The 16,968-nt window shown below is 45.8% G+C and overlaps 1 protein-coding gene across 7 annotated transcripts in view; it reads right to left on the reverse strand.

The window, feature by feature from the left end:
* LOC134936121 (A.superbus venom factor 1-like) overlaps positions 1 to 16,968 on the reverse strand; it is a 283,470-nt gene that overhangs the window by 69,420 nt on the left and 197,082 nt on the right. For all 7 annotated transcript variants that reach the window (XM_063931033.1, XM_063931031.1, XM_063931032.1 and 4 more), the window contains 2 exons: positions 14,119 to 14,220; positions 8,480 to 8,630 (listed from right to left, as the gene is read on the reverse strand). In XM_063931033.1, coding sequence (XP_063787103.1) covers positions 8,480 to 8,630; positions 14,119 to 14,220 — 253 coding nt within the window. The remainder of the gene's footprint in view (positions 1 to 8,479; positions 8,631 to 14,118; positions 14,221 to 16,968) is intronic.

The following is a 16,968-nucleotide window of genomic DNA, read 5'->3' on the forward strand; positions in this document are numbered from 1 at the left end:
GTAAGTAGGACAGGGCTGGTTTAGGGTTAGGCCACGGAGGTAGGGGGTAAGGTTTAGGCAGTACAGGGGAGGTTAGAGTTAGGCTGGCAGGGGCGAAGGTTAGGGTTATGCTGAAGGGGGGTGAGGGTCATGCTACCAGGGGGAGGGTTATGAGGGTAAAGGGTAGAGGGTTTGAATACTTACCTATCAGATGTTGTTATTCTGTGCATAGAGATGCCGCCATCAGTCTTATGACATTAAACTGTATCTATACATGCAGACATCAATTTCCCTGTGTACAATGAGTGATGTACAGTGCTGCAGGTGCCATTACTATACCTGTACATGCAGACATCAATTTCCCTGTACCCTATGTGTGATGTACAGTACTGCAGGTCCCATTACTATACCTGTACATGCAGACATCAGCCTCCCTGTACCCTATGTGTGATGTACAGTACTGCAGGTGACATTACTATACCTGTACATGCAGACATCAATTTCCCTGTACCCTATGTGTGATGTACAGTACTGCAGGTCCCATTACTATACCTGTACATGCAGACATCAGCCTCCCTGTACCCTATGTGTGATGTACAGTACTGCAGGTACCATTACTATACCTGTACATGCAGACATCACATTCCCTGTGTCCTATGTGTGATGTACAGTACTGCAGGTGCCATTACTATACCTGTACATGCAGACATCAGCCTCCCTGTGTCCTATGTGTGATGTACAGTACTGCAGGTGTCATTACTATACCTGTACATGCAGACATCAGCCTCCCTGTACCCTATGTGTAATGTACAGTACTGCAGGAGCCATTACTATACCTGTACATGCAGACATCAGCTTCCCTGTGCCCTATGTGTGATGTACAGTACTGCGGGTGCAATTACTATACCTGTACATGTAGACATCAGCTTCCCTGTACCCTATGTGTGATGTACAGTACTGCAGGTGCCATTACTATACCTGTACATGCAGACATCAGCCTCCCTGTGTCCTATGTGTGATGTACAGTACTGCAGGTGCCATTACTATACCTGTACATGCAGACATCAGCCTCCCTGTGTCCTATGTGTGATGTACAGTACTGCAGGTGCCATTACTATACCTGTACATGCAGACATCAATTTCCCTGTACCCTGTGTGATGTACAGTACTGCAGGTGCCATTACTATACCTGTACATGCAGACATCAGCTTCCCTGTGTCCTATGTGTGATGTACAGCACTGCAGGTGCCATTACTATACCTGTACATGCAGACATCAATTTCACTGTACCCTATGTGTGATGTACAGTACTGCAGGTACCATTACTATACCTGTACATGCATACATCAGCTTCCCTGTACCCTATGTGTGATGTACAGTACTGCAGGTGCCATTACTATACCTGTACATGCAGACATCAATTTCCCTGTACCCTATGTGTGATGTACAGTACTGCAGGTACCATTACTATACCTGTACATGCAGACATCAGCCTCCCTGTACCCTATGTGTGATGTACAGTACTGCAGGTGCCATTACTATACCTGTACATGCAGACATCAGCCTCCCTGTACCCTATGTGTGATGTACAGTACTGCAGGTGTCATTACTATACCTGTACATGTAGACATCAGCCTCCCTGTACCCTATGTGTGATGTACAGTGCTGCAGGTACCATTACTATACTTGTACATGCAGACATAAGCCTCCTTGTACCCTATGTGTGATGTACAGTACTGCAGGAGCCATTACTGTACCTGTACATGCAGACATCAATTTCCCTGTACCCTATGTGTGATGTACAGTACTGCAGGTACCATTACTATACCTGTACATGCATACATCAGCTTCCCTGTACCCTATGTGTGATGTACAGTACTGCAGGTGACATTACTATACCTGTACATGCAGACATAAGCCTCCCTGTACTCTATGTGTGATGTACAGCACTGCAGGAGCCATTACTATACCTGTACATGCAGACATCAGCCTCCCTGTGTACTATGTGTGATGTACAGTACTGTGGGTGCCATTACTATACCTGTACATGCAGACATCGGCTTCCCTGTATCATATGTGTGATGTACAGTACTGCAGGTGCCATTACTATACCTGTAGATGCAGACATCAGCTTCCCTGTGTCCTATGTGTTATGTACAGTACTGCAGGTGCCATTACTATACCTGTACATGCAGACATCGGCCTCCCTGTGCCCTATGTGTGATGTACAGTACTGTGGGTGTTATTACTATACCTGTACATGCAGACATCAGCCTCCCTGTACCCTATGTGTGATGTACAGTACTGCAGGTGCCATTACTATACCTGTACATGCAGACATCAATTTCCCTGTGTCCTATGTGTGATGTACAGTACTGCAGGTGCCATTACTATACCTGTACATGTAGACATCACATTCCCTGTGTCCTATGTGTGATGTACAGTACTGCAGGTACCATTACTATACCTGTACATGTAGACATTACATTCCCTGTGTCCTATGTGTGATGTACAGTACTGCAGGTACCATTACTATACCTGTACATGCAGACATCACATTCCCTGTGTCCTATGTGTGATGTACAGTACTGCAGGTACCATTACTATACCTGTACATGCACTATCAGCTTCCCTGCGCCCTATGTGTGATGTACAGTACTGCAGGTGCCATTACTATACCTGTACATGCAGACAGCAGCCTCCCTGTGCCCTATGTGTGATGTACAGTACTGCAGGTGCCATTACTATACCTGTACATGCAGACATCAGCTTCTCTGTGTCCTGTGTGTGATGTACAGTACTGCAGGTGCCATTACTATACCTGTACATGCAGACATCAGCTTCCCTGTGCCCTATGTGTGATGTACAGGACTGCAGGTGTCATTACTATACCTGTACATGCAGACATCAGCCTCCCTGTACCCTATGTGTGATGTACAGTGCTGCAGGTACCATTACTATACCTGTACATGCAGACATCAGCCTCCCTGTGTCCTATGTGTGATGTACAGTACTGCAGGTGCCATTACTATACCTGTACATGCAGACATCAGCCTCCCTGTGTCCTATGTGTGATGTACAGTACTGCAGGTGCCATTACTATACCTGTACATGCAGACATCAATTTCCCTGTACCCTGTGTGATGTACAGTACTGCAGGTGCCATTACTATACCTGTACATGCAGACATCAATTTCACTGTACCCTATGTGTGATGTACAGTACTGCAGGTACCATTACTATACCTGTACATGCATACATCAGCTTCCCTGTACCCTATGTGTGATGTACAGTACTGCAGGTGCCATTACTATACCTGTACATGCAGACATCAATTTCCCTGTACCCTATGTGTGATGTACAGTACTGCAGGTACCATTACTATACCTGTACATGCAGACATCAGCCTCCCTGTACCCTATGTGTGATGTACAGTACTGCAGGTGTCATTACTATACCTGTACATGCAGACATCAGCCTCCCTGTACCCTATGTGTAATGTACAGTACTGCAGGAGCCATTACTATACCTGTACATGCAGACATCAGCTTCCCTGTGTCCTATGTGTGATGTACAGCACTGCAGGTGCCATTACTATACCTGTACATGCAGACATCAGCTTCCCTGTGCCCTATGTGTGATGTACAGTACTGCAGGTGTCATTACTATACCTGTACATGCAGACATCAGCTTCCCTGGACCCTATGTGTGATGTACAGTACTGCAGGTGCCATTACTATACCTGTACATGCAGACTTCAGCCTCCCTGTACCCTATGTGTGATGTACAGTACTGCAGGTGTCATTACTATACCTGTACATGCAGACATCAGCCTCCCTGTACCCTATGTGTGATGTACAGTGCTGCAGGTACCATTACTATACCTGTACATGCAGACATAAGCCTCCTTGCACCCTATGTGTGATGTACAGTACTGCAGGAGCCATTACTGTACCTGTACATGCAGACATCAATTTCCCTGTACCCTATGTGTGATGTACAGTACTGCAGGTACCATTACTATACCTGTACATGCATACATCAGCTTCCCTGTACCCTATGTGTGATGTACAGTACTGCAGGTGACATTACTATACCTGTACATGCAGACATAAGCCTCCCTGTACTCTATGTGTGATGTACAGCACTGCAGGAGCCATTACTATACCTGTACATGCAGACATCAGCCTCCCTGTGTACTATGTGTGATGTACAGTACTGTGGGTGCCATTACTATACCTGTACATGCAGACATCGGCTTCCCTGTATCATATGTGTGATGTACAGTACTGCAGGTGCCATTACTATACCTGTAGATGCAGACATCAGCTTCCCTGTGTCCTATGTGTTATGTACAGTACTGCAGGTGCCATTACTATACCTGTACATGCAGACATCGGCCTCCCTGTGCCCTATGTGTGATGTACAGAACTGTGGGTGTTATTACTATACCTGTACATGCAGACATCAGCCTCCCTGTACCCTATGTGTGATGTACAGTACTGCAGGTGCCATTACTATACCTGTACATGCAGACATCAGCCTCCCTGTACCCTATGTGTGATGTACAGTACTGCAGGTGCCATTACTATACCTGTACATGCAGACAGCAGCTTCCCTGTGTCCTATGTGTGATGTACAGTACTGCAGGTGCCATTACTATACCTGTACATGCAGACATTAATTTCCCTGTGTCCTATGTGTGATGTACAGTACTGCAGATGCCATTACTATACCTGTACATGTAGACATCACATTCCCTGTGTCCTATGTGTGATGTACAGTACTGCAGGTACCATTACTATACCTGTACATGTAGACATCACATTCCCTGTGTCCTATGTGTGATGTACAGTACTGCAGGTACCATTACTATACCTGTACATGCAGACATCACATTCCCTGTGTCCTATGTGTGATGTACAGTACTGCAGGTACCATTACTATACCTGTACATGCACTATCAGCTTCCCTGCGCCCTATGTGTGATGTACAGTACTGCAGGTGCCATTACTATACCTGTACATGCAGACAGCAGCCTCCCTGTGCCCTATGTGTGATGTACAGTACTGCAGGTGCCATTACTATACCTGTACATGCAGACATCAGCCTCCCTGTGTCCTATGTGTGATGTACAGTACTGCGGGTGCCATTCCTATACCTGTACATGTAGACATCACATTCCCTATGTCCTATGTGTGATGTACAGTACTGCAGGTACCATTACTATACCTGTACATGCAGACATCAGCTTCCCTGTGTCCTATGTGTGATGTACAGTACTGCAGGTGACATTACTATACCTGTACATGCAGACATCAGCTTCCCTCTGTCCTATGTGTGATGTACAGCACGGCAGGTGCCATTACTATACCTGTACATGCAGACATCAGCTTCCCTGTGTCCTGTGTGTGATGTACAGTACTGCAGGTGCCATTACTATACCTGTACATGCAGACATCAGCTTCCCTGTGCCCTATGTGTGATGTACAGGACTGCAGGTGTCATTACTATACCTGTACATGCAGACATCAGCCTCCCTGTACCCTATGTGTGATGTACAGTGCTGCAGGTACCATTACTATACCTGTACATGCAGACATAAGCCTCCTTGTACCCTATGTGTGATGTACAGTACTGCAGGAGCCATTACTGTACCTGTACATGCAGACATCAATTTCCCTGTACCCTATGTGTGATGTACAGTACTGCAGGTACCATTACTATACCTGTACATGCATACATCAGCTTCCCTGTACCCTATGTGTGATGTACAGTACTGCAGGTGACATTACTATACCTGTACATGCAGACATAAGCCTCCCTGTACTCTATGTGTGATGTACAGCACTGCAGGAGCCATTACTATACCTGTACATGCAGACATCAGCTTCCCTGTGTCCTATGTGTGATGTACAGTACTGCAGGTGCCATTACTATACCTGTACATGCAGACATCAGCCTCCCTGTGTACTATGTGTGATGTACAGTACTGTGGGTGCCATTACTATACCTGTACATGCAGACATCGGCTTCCCTGTATCATATGTGTGATGTACAGTACTGCAGGTGCCATTACTATACCTGTAGATGCAGACATCAGCTTCCCTGTGTCCTATGTGTGATGTACAGTACTGCAGGTGCCATTACTATACCTGTACATGCAGACATCGGCCTCCCTGTGCCCTATGTGTGATGTACAGTACTGTGGGTGTCATTACTATACCTGTACATGCAGACATCAGCCTCCCTGTACCCTATGTGTGATGTACAGTACTGCAGGTGCCATTACTATACCTGTACATGCAGACAGCAGCTTCCCTGTGTCCTATGTGTGATGTACAGTACTGCAGGTGCCATTACTATACCTGTACATGCAGACATCAATTTCCCTGTGTCCTATGTGTGATGTACAGTACTGCAGGTGCCATTACTATACCTGTACATGTAGACATCACATTCCCTGTGTCCTATGTGTGATGTACAGTACTGCAGGTACCATTACTATACCTGTACATGTAGACATCACATTCCCTGTGTCCTATGTGTGATGTACAGTACTGCAGGTACCATTACTATACCTGTACATGCAGACATCACATTCCCTGTGTCCTATGTGTGATGTACAGTACTGCAGGTACCATTACTATACCTGTACATGCACTATCAGCTTCCCTGCGCCCTATGTGTGATGTACAGTACTGCAGGTGCCATTACTATACCTGTACATGCAGACAGCAGCCTCCCTGTGCCCTATGTGTGATGTACAGTACTGCAGGTGCCATTACTATACCTGTACATGCAGACATCAGCTTCCCTGTGTCCTATGTGTGATGTACAGTACTGCAGGTGCCATTACTATACCTGTACATGCAGACATCAACCTCCCTGTGTCCTATGTGTGATGTACAGTACTGCGGGTGCCATTCCTATACCTGTACATGTAGACATCACATTCCCTGTGTCCTATGTGTGATGTACAGTACTGCAGGTACCATTACTATACCTGTACATGCACTATCAGCTTCCCTGCGCCCTATGTGTGATGTACAGTACTGCAGGTGCCATTACTATACCTGTACATGCAGACATCAGCTTCCCTGTGTCCTGTGTGTGATGTACAGTACTGCAGGTGCCATTACTATACCTGTACATGCAGACATCAGCTTCCCTGTGCCCTATGTGTGATGTACAGGACTGCAGGTGTCATTACTATACCTGTACATGCAGACATCAGCCTCCCTGTGCCCTATGTGTGATGTACAGTACTGCAGGTGCCATTACTATACCTGTACATGCAGACATCAGCTTCCCTCTGTCCTATGTGTGATGTACAGAACTGCAGGTGCCATTACTATACCTGTACATGCAGACATCGGCCTCCCTGTGCCCTATGTGTAATGTACAGTACTGTGGGTGTCATTACTATACCTGTACATGCAGACATCAGCCTCCCTGTACCCTATGTGTGATGTACAGTACTGCAGGTGCCATTACTATACCTGTACATGCAGACATCAGCTTCCCTGTGTCCTATGTGTGATGTACAGTACTGCAGGTGCCATTACTATACCTGTACATGTAGACATCATCTTCCCTGTGTCCTATGTGTGATGTACAGTACTGCAGGTGTCATTACTATACCTGTACATGTAGACATCAGCCTCCCTGTACCCTATGTGTGATGTACAGTACTGCAGGTGCCATTACTATACCTGTACAAGCAGACATCAGCTTCCCTGTGTCCTATGTGTGATGTACAGTACTGCAGGTGCCATTACTATACCTGTACATGCAGACATCAGCTTCCCTGTGTCCTATGTGTGATGTACAGTACTGCAGGTGCCATTACTATACCTGTACATGCAGACATCAGCCTCCCTGTGTCCTATGTGTAATGTACAGTACTGAAGGTGACATTACTATACCTGTACATGCAGACATCAGCTTCCCTGTATGTGTCCTATGTGTGATGTACAGTACTGCAGGAGCCATTACTATACCTGTACATGCAGACAGCAGTCTTCCTGTACCCTATGTGTGATGTACAGTACTGCAGGTGCCATTACTATACCTGTACATGCAGACATCAGCTTCCCTGTGTCCTATGTGTGATGTACAGTACTGCGGGTGCCATTACTATACCTGTAAATGCAGACATCAGCCTCCCTGTGTCCTATGTGTGATGTACAGTACTGCGGGTGCCATTACTATACCTGTACATGCAGACAGCAGCCTTCCAGTACCCTTTGTGTGATGTACAGTACTGCAGGTGCCATTACTATACCTGTACATGTAGACATCAGATTCCCTGTGTCCTATGTGTGATGTACAGTACTGCAGGTGTCATTACTATACCTGTACATGCAGACATCAGCTTCCCTGTGTCCTTTGTGTGATGTACAGTACTGCAGGTGCCATTACTATACCTGTACATGCAGACATCAGCCTCCCTGTGTCCTATGTGTGATGTACAGTACTGCAGGTGCTATTACTATACCTGTAGATGCAGATATCAGTTTCTTTGCGTCCTTCAGCTTCCCGGCTCTGGCCAATGCATATGAAGTGATTGCAATTGAATATGGTTTCTCCAGAGACTGATATTCCTCACTTATGAATGTCGTTGATAGATCAATGCTGTGACGTAGATTCTGGGTTCAAAAACACAGTTAATTTTTTAAAACAAGAATTATTATAGCAGCCCCATTTATGTCATTATATAAATGTCTATAGGAGACAAAATACTGACAAATGTAGTCACCAGTCAATGTGTAAAATGGGTCTGATATCATTCTGTAACATATAACAGTTATATAGATCAGTTGTTCTTAATCTCCGTCCCCAGGGACCCCAAACTGGTCCCATTTCCCATCAGGATTCACAGGTGTATGCATTACTCACTGAAACATTTAAAAGATCCACGGGTGGCGCTATTTATTTCACCTATGATTCCGTGAGGAGACATTGAAAGCAAGAACTGATTGGGATCCCGAGAACAGAGTTTGAGAACCTATGATACAAATTAATACGTTATAGAAAATGTGAGCTAACAGAGTCATAGAAAGGGGAAATAAAGTCTGCTGTACTGCATATGTAATCCATACCTCCCAACATGACCCTCTCAGGGAGGGACAAAATGCTCTGTTCCTAGACTTCACTCTTAAATCATGATTGCCATCACCTGTGTTCAACTAGTTATTAATTGATAGATAAAAGGTGTCCACCACAGGCAGAGCCGAATTAACAATGGGGCAGGTGGACCTGCAGTTGCTGGCCTACCATTGAAAATAGGCCCACAGTGGCCTGCAATGTAGCCAGTGATGACTAGCTGGTGATGTCACCACCAACAGCAACAGCCCTGATTTATCACCTCCCCGGCTGCCCCAGCCTCTCACTCCATCATCACCCCCCACCCCACCCAATGAACTGAATTCCTGCTTACCCACGGACACAGAGCAGTCTGAAGCTCAGCCCTCTGCCATCCAAATCTCCACCTCCTTGCTTACTGAAGCTCACCCCTTGGTTGCGTAAAACTCCGCCCTCTTTGTCTAAAGCTGTGCTCTGAACTGCTGTCTGAGTGAGGTGACAGTCTGGCCAGAGGGAGAGGAGGAGCCAGGATCCCACTTTCCTCCCAGCTCCTCTCCAGCAATACAATCAAGGAGGAGCTGCCATCTACAGATGTAGATACACTCATCATTTTTGCTGTTGCGCCATATAGGCATCCTAGCTGCGCCATACAAATAGCGCAGGTAGGCAAAGTAAGGCGTGATTAGTCACAAGAGGATCAAAAGTATGCAATACACAGTTTCACCATTGGGTGGCGATTGTTCCACCAATGAAAACTACGGTACAGTGCTGAATAGCAGCAGATGGATATGGGACTACAGAATACTGATCAATGTAGCAAGCCCTGACAAGTGGGTCACTGCACATTAAATAGAGTAGTTCTGTTTTAATACTGAAAGTTCCCCTGGTTCGCTGTATAAAATGATCCCTACATTAAGTAAAAAATTGAACACAGAAAAAGATTGGCTCAGCATCTCCGATGCTCACAAAGAAAAGCAAAGTTCAGAGTTCTACACAGCTCTCTAAAAGAAAAAAAATTACAATTAGCGATAGAGTTGTGACACACAGCACTATAAAAATTACAATGCGTGACATTACTATGTCACTGCAGGTGTCAATCACCTGTCTCCATGGCTCTCTTGGCATAGTAGTATCACCGATGGTTACCCTGCCCGTGAGCTAGGGTTCAAGTTCCGCAAAGTACACACTTGTTTTGTATAGCTATTTAAAAGTAGCATTCATGGTTTTTTTGCTAATTTTCCCAATAATAAGTTCAGTCATACTTTGTATACAGACTTAGACATGGACACAGGTATACAGTCAAAATTCGAAAAAAAACATAGGTGCTACTTTTTACACAGACATACAATACAAGTATGACTTTTCAAATTATGAAAGTCTTATCTTTAGGAGACTGAGTTTACTTTACTTCTTCCCAGGCCTACCCATTGCTTTAATTGGCAGCCTCCCCTACTCCCAATCCAACCCCTGTGAGACTTGTGATTTCAAAGATTGTGTGTGCTGCTTAGTAAATGACAGCAGGAGCCATTCATTTACATACAGTAGTGTACCAGCGTGTTGTGTTTGTCATTTACTAAGAATTACACCCAGTCCATGAAATCACGAGTCTCACAGGAAGTGGGATTAGTGGTGGGTGAGGCTGTCAATTAAAGCAATGGAGAGTCCTGGGAAAGAGTACAGTAAACTCAGTCTCATAAAGATAACACTCTTGTAAATGAAAAAGCCACACTGTTTTTGTATATCTGTATAAAAAGTAGCATTATATCTGTGTAAAAAGTAGCATTTACAGTTTTCTTCTAATTTTCCCAAAACTAGTTCTGCCATGCTTTGTATACAGACTCAGACATGCACACAGATATCCATTAAAATATGAAAAAAACAGTCAATGCTACTTTTTATAGATATACAAGTGTGTCTTTTCAAATTACAAGAGTGTTATGTTTATGAGACTGATAATCCCTCCCTCTGTGAGACTTGTGATTTAACGGACTGGGTGTACTGCTTAGTAAATGAGAAACACAACATGGCCGGTAGACTACGGTATGTAAATGAATAGCTTATGCGGGCTTTGGTTGGGGGAAAGTAATACATAAGGCGCGTTCATTTGTAAGGCATATTAGCATTGTGCATTGCACCTACAGATCTAGAGATGCCTAGCGTGAGTGAACCGTTAGTTGCCGGGCAGCTCTGATAACGTTTGGTGTTTTTATTGCTTCTTTTACATATTGCTATGCAAACAGGACAAACAATCAGCTTCTGCTGATTAAAATGATATGCGGCATGCCTATATTCTGTGTGAGACTGCGGATGTATCTGCTAACAAATTTCTATGTCATGGTGCTTCCCTGGAAATGACTGTATTGTAGAATTTCGTATGCAGATACAGCTGGACTCGTACACAGAATATAGGCATGTCGCATATCATTTTAATCAGCAGACGCTGCTTGTGCATCCTATTTGTATAGCGTTGCGTGTATGAACCATTTATGGTAAAAAAGATGCCCAATGTTAGCAGAGCTGCCTGGCGACTGACGGCTCACTCACGCCAGGCATCTCTTGACCTCTCAGTGCATGCACAATGCTAATATGCCAAATGAATGTGCCTTCTGTGTTCTCTTCCTCCAACCAAAGTCAGCATGAGCCATTAATTTACATGTACAGTAGTGTACCGGCCGTGTTGTGTTTGTCATTTCCTAAGCAGTACACCCAGTCCATTAAATCACAAGTCTCACAGAGGGAGGGATTAGTGGTGGGGGAGGCTGCCTATTAAAACAATGGGGAGGCCCAGGAAGAAGTACAGTAAACTTAGGGGGACATTTACTAAGCAGTGATAAGAGTGGAGAAGTGAGCCAGCGGAGAAGTTGTCCATGGCAACCAATCAGCACTGAAGTAACATCTATAATTTGCATTCTATAAAATGATACAGAGCTGCTGATTGGTTGATGGGGCAACTTCTCCACTGGCTCACTTCTCCGCTCTTATCACTGCTTAGTAAATGTCCCCCTTAGTCTCTTTAAGATAACATTCTCATAATTGAAAAACCACACTTGTATATTTGTGTAAAAAGTGGTATACATCAACCCCTCTGTGTCCAAATCAAAATCATTCTGTTTTATTTAATTCACAAATATGCACATTAACATTAGAAGCATGATGCAATTTGGTCAATGGGGGGGATTCCGAGTTGTTCGCTTGCTAGCTGCTTTTAGCAGCATTGCACACGCTAAGCCGCCGCCTACTGGGAGTGTATTTTAGCATAGCAGAATTGCGAACGAAAGATTCGCTAATTTTCTCGTAACTATTACCCCGCAGTTTCTGAGTAGCTCCAGACTTACTCTGCCACTGCGACCAGCTCAGTCCTTTTCGTTCCTGGTTTAACGTCACAAACACACCCAGCGTTCGCCCAGACACTCCCCCGTTTCTCCAGACACTCCCGCGTTTTTCCCTGAAACGCCTGTGTTTTTCCGCACACTCCCAGAAAACGGCCAGTTTCCGCCCAGAAACACCCACTTCCTGTCAATCACACTACGATCAGCAGAACGATGAAAAAACTTTGTTACGGTGTAAGTAAAATACCAAACTTTTGTGCTAATTTACTTGGCGCAGGCGCGCTGCGTACATTGCGAATGCGCAGTTTGCGACTAATCACTCCGTAGCGAAAAAAAATAACGAGCGAACAACTCGGAATGACCCCCAATGTCTTTTGTAATGTTATTGTCTAAGGGGCATGTTTATTAATATTATTTTTACAACAAAAAAAATGTGAAGGGCGTTTTCATACCCATTTCACATTATTTTAGTTTGACTCAAATGTACTAAATGACTTTTTGAGCAGTTTTCATGAAAAACTACTTCAACCCCTTTAATTCACATTTTTCTTTAGTAATCAGATGGCATTCCCGTACTTTTTATAATGGGAAGTGTGATGTGGGCAAATTTATTGGGAAAACAAAGTGTGAAAAACACCGCAATGAGCACTGTTATAATTACGCAGCTAAAGCTGGCAAAATCACATTGATCATTGCGATATCCCTACTTCCGCAGCGCTTTCTCTGATACCCCCCACCCTGGCGGAGAAAGCTGTGCAGTGACCCGGCTCCTGTGATCAGCTCTTTGTGTCCGATAAACACACAAGCTGATCAGTTAAAAAAAAAAGCTTAAAAAGAAAACAAAAACATACTAGCGCTAGGCAGTGGCGTCCTGGCTCTTCTGCAGTGACAGGAGCCGAGTGCTGTAGTGTGATAATCCTCTGCAGCACTCAGCTACTGTCACAGAAAAGGAGCCGTCACTGCACGCTGCCTAGTCTCCGGGGGCAACCAGCATCTCAGAGGAAGCTGGATACACCTCCGGAGTGAAGAAGAAGAGACCCGCGAGGCCACGCCCCCTTTTCAGCCGGTGGCGGCTCCGGCGGGGTGAGTGTGGGGGTGTAGTAATAGAGAGTGTGCACCGGGTGTCCCCACACCTGGTGACGCCTCTGGCACTAGGGGCCAGGGATCGGTGCTTCGGTGCCTGCTGCCAGTCAGTTGGTCCTCCTGTGCGCTGCTGTGACCCCCGGTGCAGTAAAGTGATGCTGAAAAATGGCAGTCACAGCTGCGCACAGGATTCGATGCCCAGCAGCCATCCAGGAGTACTGATCACCGGCTCCTGGGACTGGTAAGTATAATTACTGGTGGGGGTTCTCGGCGTGCAGGGAGGGGGCAGGGCCTCGTGGCGGCAGCACATGCACAGCACGAAGTCGGGATATTTTTTGCGATAAATATCCCGATAATGCTGCAGAAGGCATTCGCAAGGCTATAGGTTTCTCGCAAGACCAGTCCCTGCATGCAATTATTGATATATCCATGTGATGTATACAATAATTGCATTGCCAGTTTGGGCATCCTCAGACGCGGATGGTGATAAATTGGACCCTAAGGAACTGGATTTTCCACCGTCCAGAGCCTAATACAATTTCAGCAGGTTAAAGCAGGATAGAGTAAAGCAGAGGTAGCTGTGGCGGGACAACTATGGGTAGCAGGAATGAAGTGAGGGAAAAATAATTCCGCTACTTACAGCAACCTCTCCGGTACAGAATGCCTCACTTTCCAGCATAGCGACGAGGACGAAGGCTGTGAGTGTAGACTCCAATTCCTTTGCGCCTCTTGTTATCCCGCCCTGTGTAAGACAGACAAGTGGAGATCAAGCATGTATCTCTGTAATAAGCGTGGTCATGTGATTGCCATGACTGTGTAACACACAGCATTTAAACAACACCATTTTTTTTTCTCATATGTGTTGTATAAAATAAGGATATTAACATTTAGAATAAGGAAATCAATATGCATTTGCAAAGTAGGGAATGCAGTACTACCAAAGCACTAGTATACAGTATAATACATGTTATATACTTGTCTACTATTAGGGAAGTTGCAGGAGACTCTCGATTTTCCAGGTAGTCCCCCGCATCCCAATGTGTGTAGACATATCTCCTCAATCCTGCCCGCTTTCTAGTGGAGATTATCATGGGATTCGGAAAGAGAGTAGGAGGGGGTAGTGTGTCATTTTAGTCCCGTTCACTATCCGAGGACCCACGAATCGCAGCATTTTCTAAGTTGGGGTGGAGCCTAATGACAAGAGAGTCTGGCCCCGCCCCCTTAAGTGTGCATCTTCCATCTAGGCTACTCCCAGTATGATATGTTATTACAGTGTCACATACAGAACATGGCTTCTAGGTAAAATCTGATTTAGGGCCTCATTCAATAAGGATTGCAGTCTTTGATAAAAAGCAGTTGCTGCGATCAAATCATTGCCTCCCAGAAATAGAAAAAAAAAGCCTATTGCAGAAATTGCGAAAGCATCGCAATGTGCGGTCTGATCGCTAAACCATACACGATTACCGCAACATCGAAGATATTTTCCATCTACGCCAGGCAAAGTCATCCACATTTCTGGCGATGTACGAGGCTGGATCATCAGTGCTGATAGGTGGCAGGTATTCTCTAACAGTCCGGCACACACAGGGTCAGCCCTGCCTTGCTAAGGTAAGGCGCAGGTCCCTCAGTCAGTGGGGATCACCCTGCTCTCTGCACTGGGCCATTCATCCGACATTGCTCAAAATGGTCAGCGGAGGTGGGGGGGGGGGGGGGGGCTGGGCAACAGTGGGCAGCTTACACCTCAGGGGCCCCAATGAATGCTGCACCAATGGTAGTTCATCTCTGCTTCCCAGCCTGCAGACAGATAGTGAATCACTGTCAACATGTTGTTTGGTGGATGGCTGAAGCAATCCACCAATCAGAGTGCAGATAAACATTCACTGTATGGAAACATGTGGAGAGACGGTGCAGGAACACAGGAGGGGTAATTTACAGATGGAGTCACGCTTATCTTGGCTGCTCTGCTGCGCCTAGCTGTTTATTAGCATAAGCCTTTCATCTATTGTTGTCAGCTGCAATACAATACAGAGAGAACAATACAGCAGGGGATTAAGTCATTACAGCAGGGGATTAGGTCCAACTGCCCTGGCTCAATTAATCCTATTAAAGGCAAAAATGTAGAGGGCTCCATCTGTATGGTTTTTTTTTATATTTATACCCGTGACTGGATGGGTAAGGACCCCAGTGCATTGCTTTGTCCAGGGCCTACAATGCTAATAAGAACTTAAGATGCTCCTGCAATACAGTATGGACGGACTGAAACCAATATAATAATACGATTGTTATAGAACTTCACAAAGAACTGACTGTTTAACAGAGCACATAGTTATATTATATGTTGAGGCAGGCATTACCAACCCCTGTCCTCTAGGCACACTAACAGTACAGGTTTTAGGGATATTCAGGCTTGAGCACAGGTGGCTTAATTAGTACCGCTGTTATTTCTCTAACGTCCTAGTGGATGCTGGGAACTCCGAAAGGACCATGGGGAATAGCGGGCTCCGAAGGAGGCTGGGCACTCTAGAAAGATTTAGGACTACCTGGTGTGCACTGGCTCCTCCCACTATGACCCTCCTCCAAGCCTCAGTTAGATTTTGTGCCCGGCCGAGGTTGGATGCACACTAGGGGCTCTCCTGAGCTCTAAGAAGAAAGATAGTCTTAGGTTTATTATTTTCAGTGAGACCTGCTGGCAACAGGCTCACTGCAGCGAGGGACTAAGGGGAGAAGAAGCGAACTCGCCTGCTTGCAGCCGGATTGGGTTTCTTAGGCTACTGGACACCATTAGCTCCAGAGGGATCGACCGCAGGCCCAGCCTTGATGTTCGGTCCCGGAGCCGCGCCGCCGTCCCCCTTACAGAGCCAGAAGCAAGAAGATGGTCCGGAAAATCGGCGGCATGAAGACATCAGTCTTCACCAAGGTAGCGCACAGCACTGCAGCTGTGCGCCATTGCTCCTCTCACACTTCACACTCCGGTCACTGAGGGTGCAGGGCGCTGGGGGGGGGGCGCCCTGAGGCAGCAATAAAAACACCTTGGCTGGCAAAAATACCTCAATATATAGCCCCAGGGGCTATATATGAGGTAAATACCCCTGCCAGATTCCATAAAAAAGCGGGAGAATAGGCCGCGGAAAAGGGGCGGAGCTATCTCCCTCAGCACACTGGGCGCCATTTTCCCTCACAGTTCCGCTGGAAGGAAGCTCCCTGGCTCTCCCCTGCAGACTACTCTACAGAAAAGGGTAAAAAAGAGAGAGGGGGGGCATTTAATTTGGCGCAGTATATAGTTATATTAAAAAGCAGCTATAAGGGACATAACTCAGTTAGTCCCTGCCTTATATAGCGCTCTGGTGTGTGCTGGCATACTCTCACTCTGTCCCCCCAAAGGGCTTTTGTGGGTCCTGTCCTCTATATAGAGCATTCCCTGTGTGTGTGGAGTGTGTCGGTACGGCTGTGTCGACATGTTTGATGAGGATAATGAGGTGGAGGCGGAGCA

Source organism: Pseudophryne corroboree, chromosome 6 (genome assembly GCF_028390025.1).
Source record: "Pseudophryne corroboree isolate aPseCor3 chromosome 6, aPseCor3.hap2, whole genome shotgun sequence".
Taxonomy (NCBI): Eukaryota; Metazoa; Chordata; class Amphibia; order Anura; family Myobatrachidae; genus Pseudophryne; species Pseudophryne corroboree.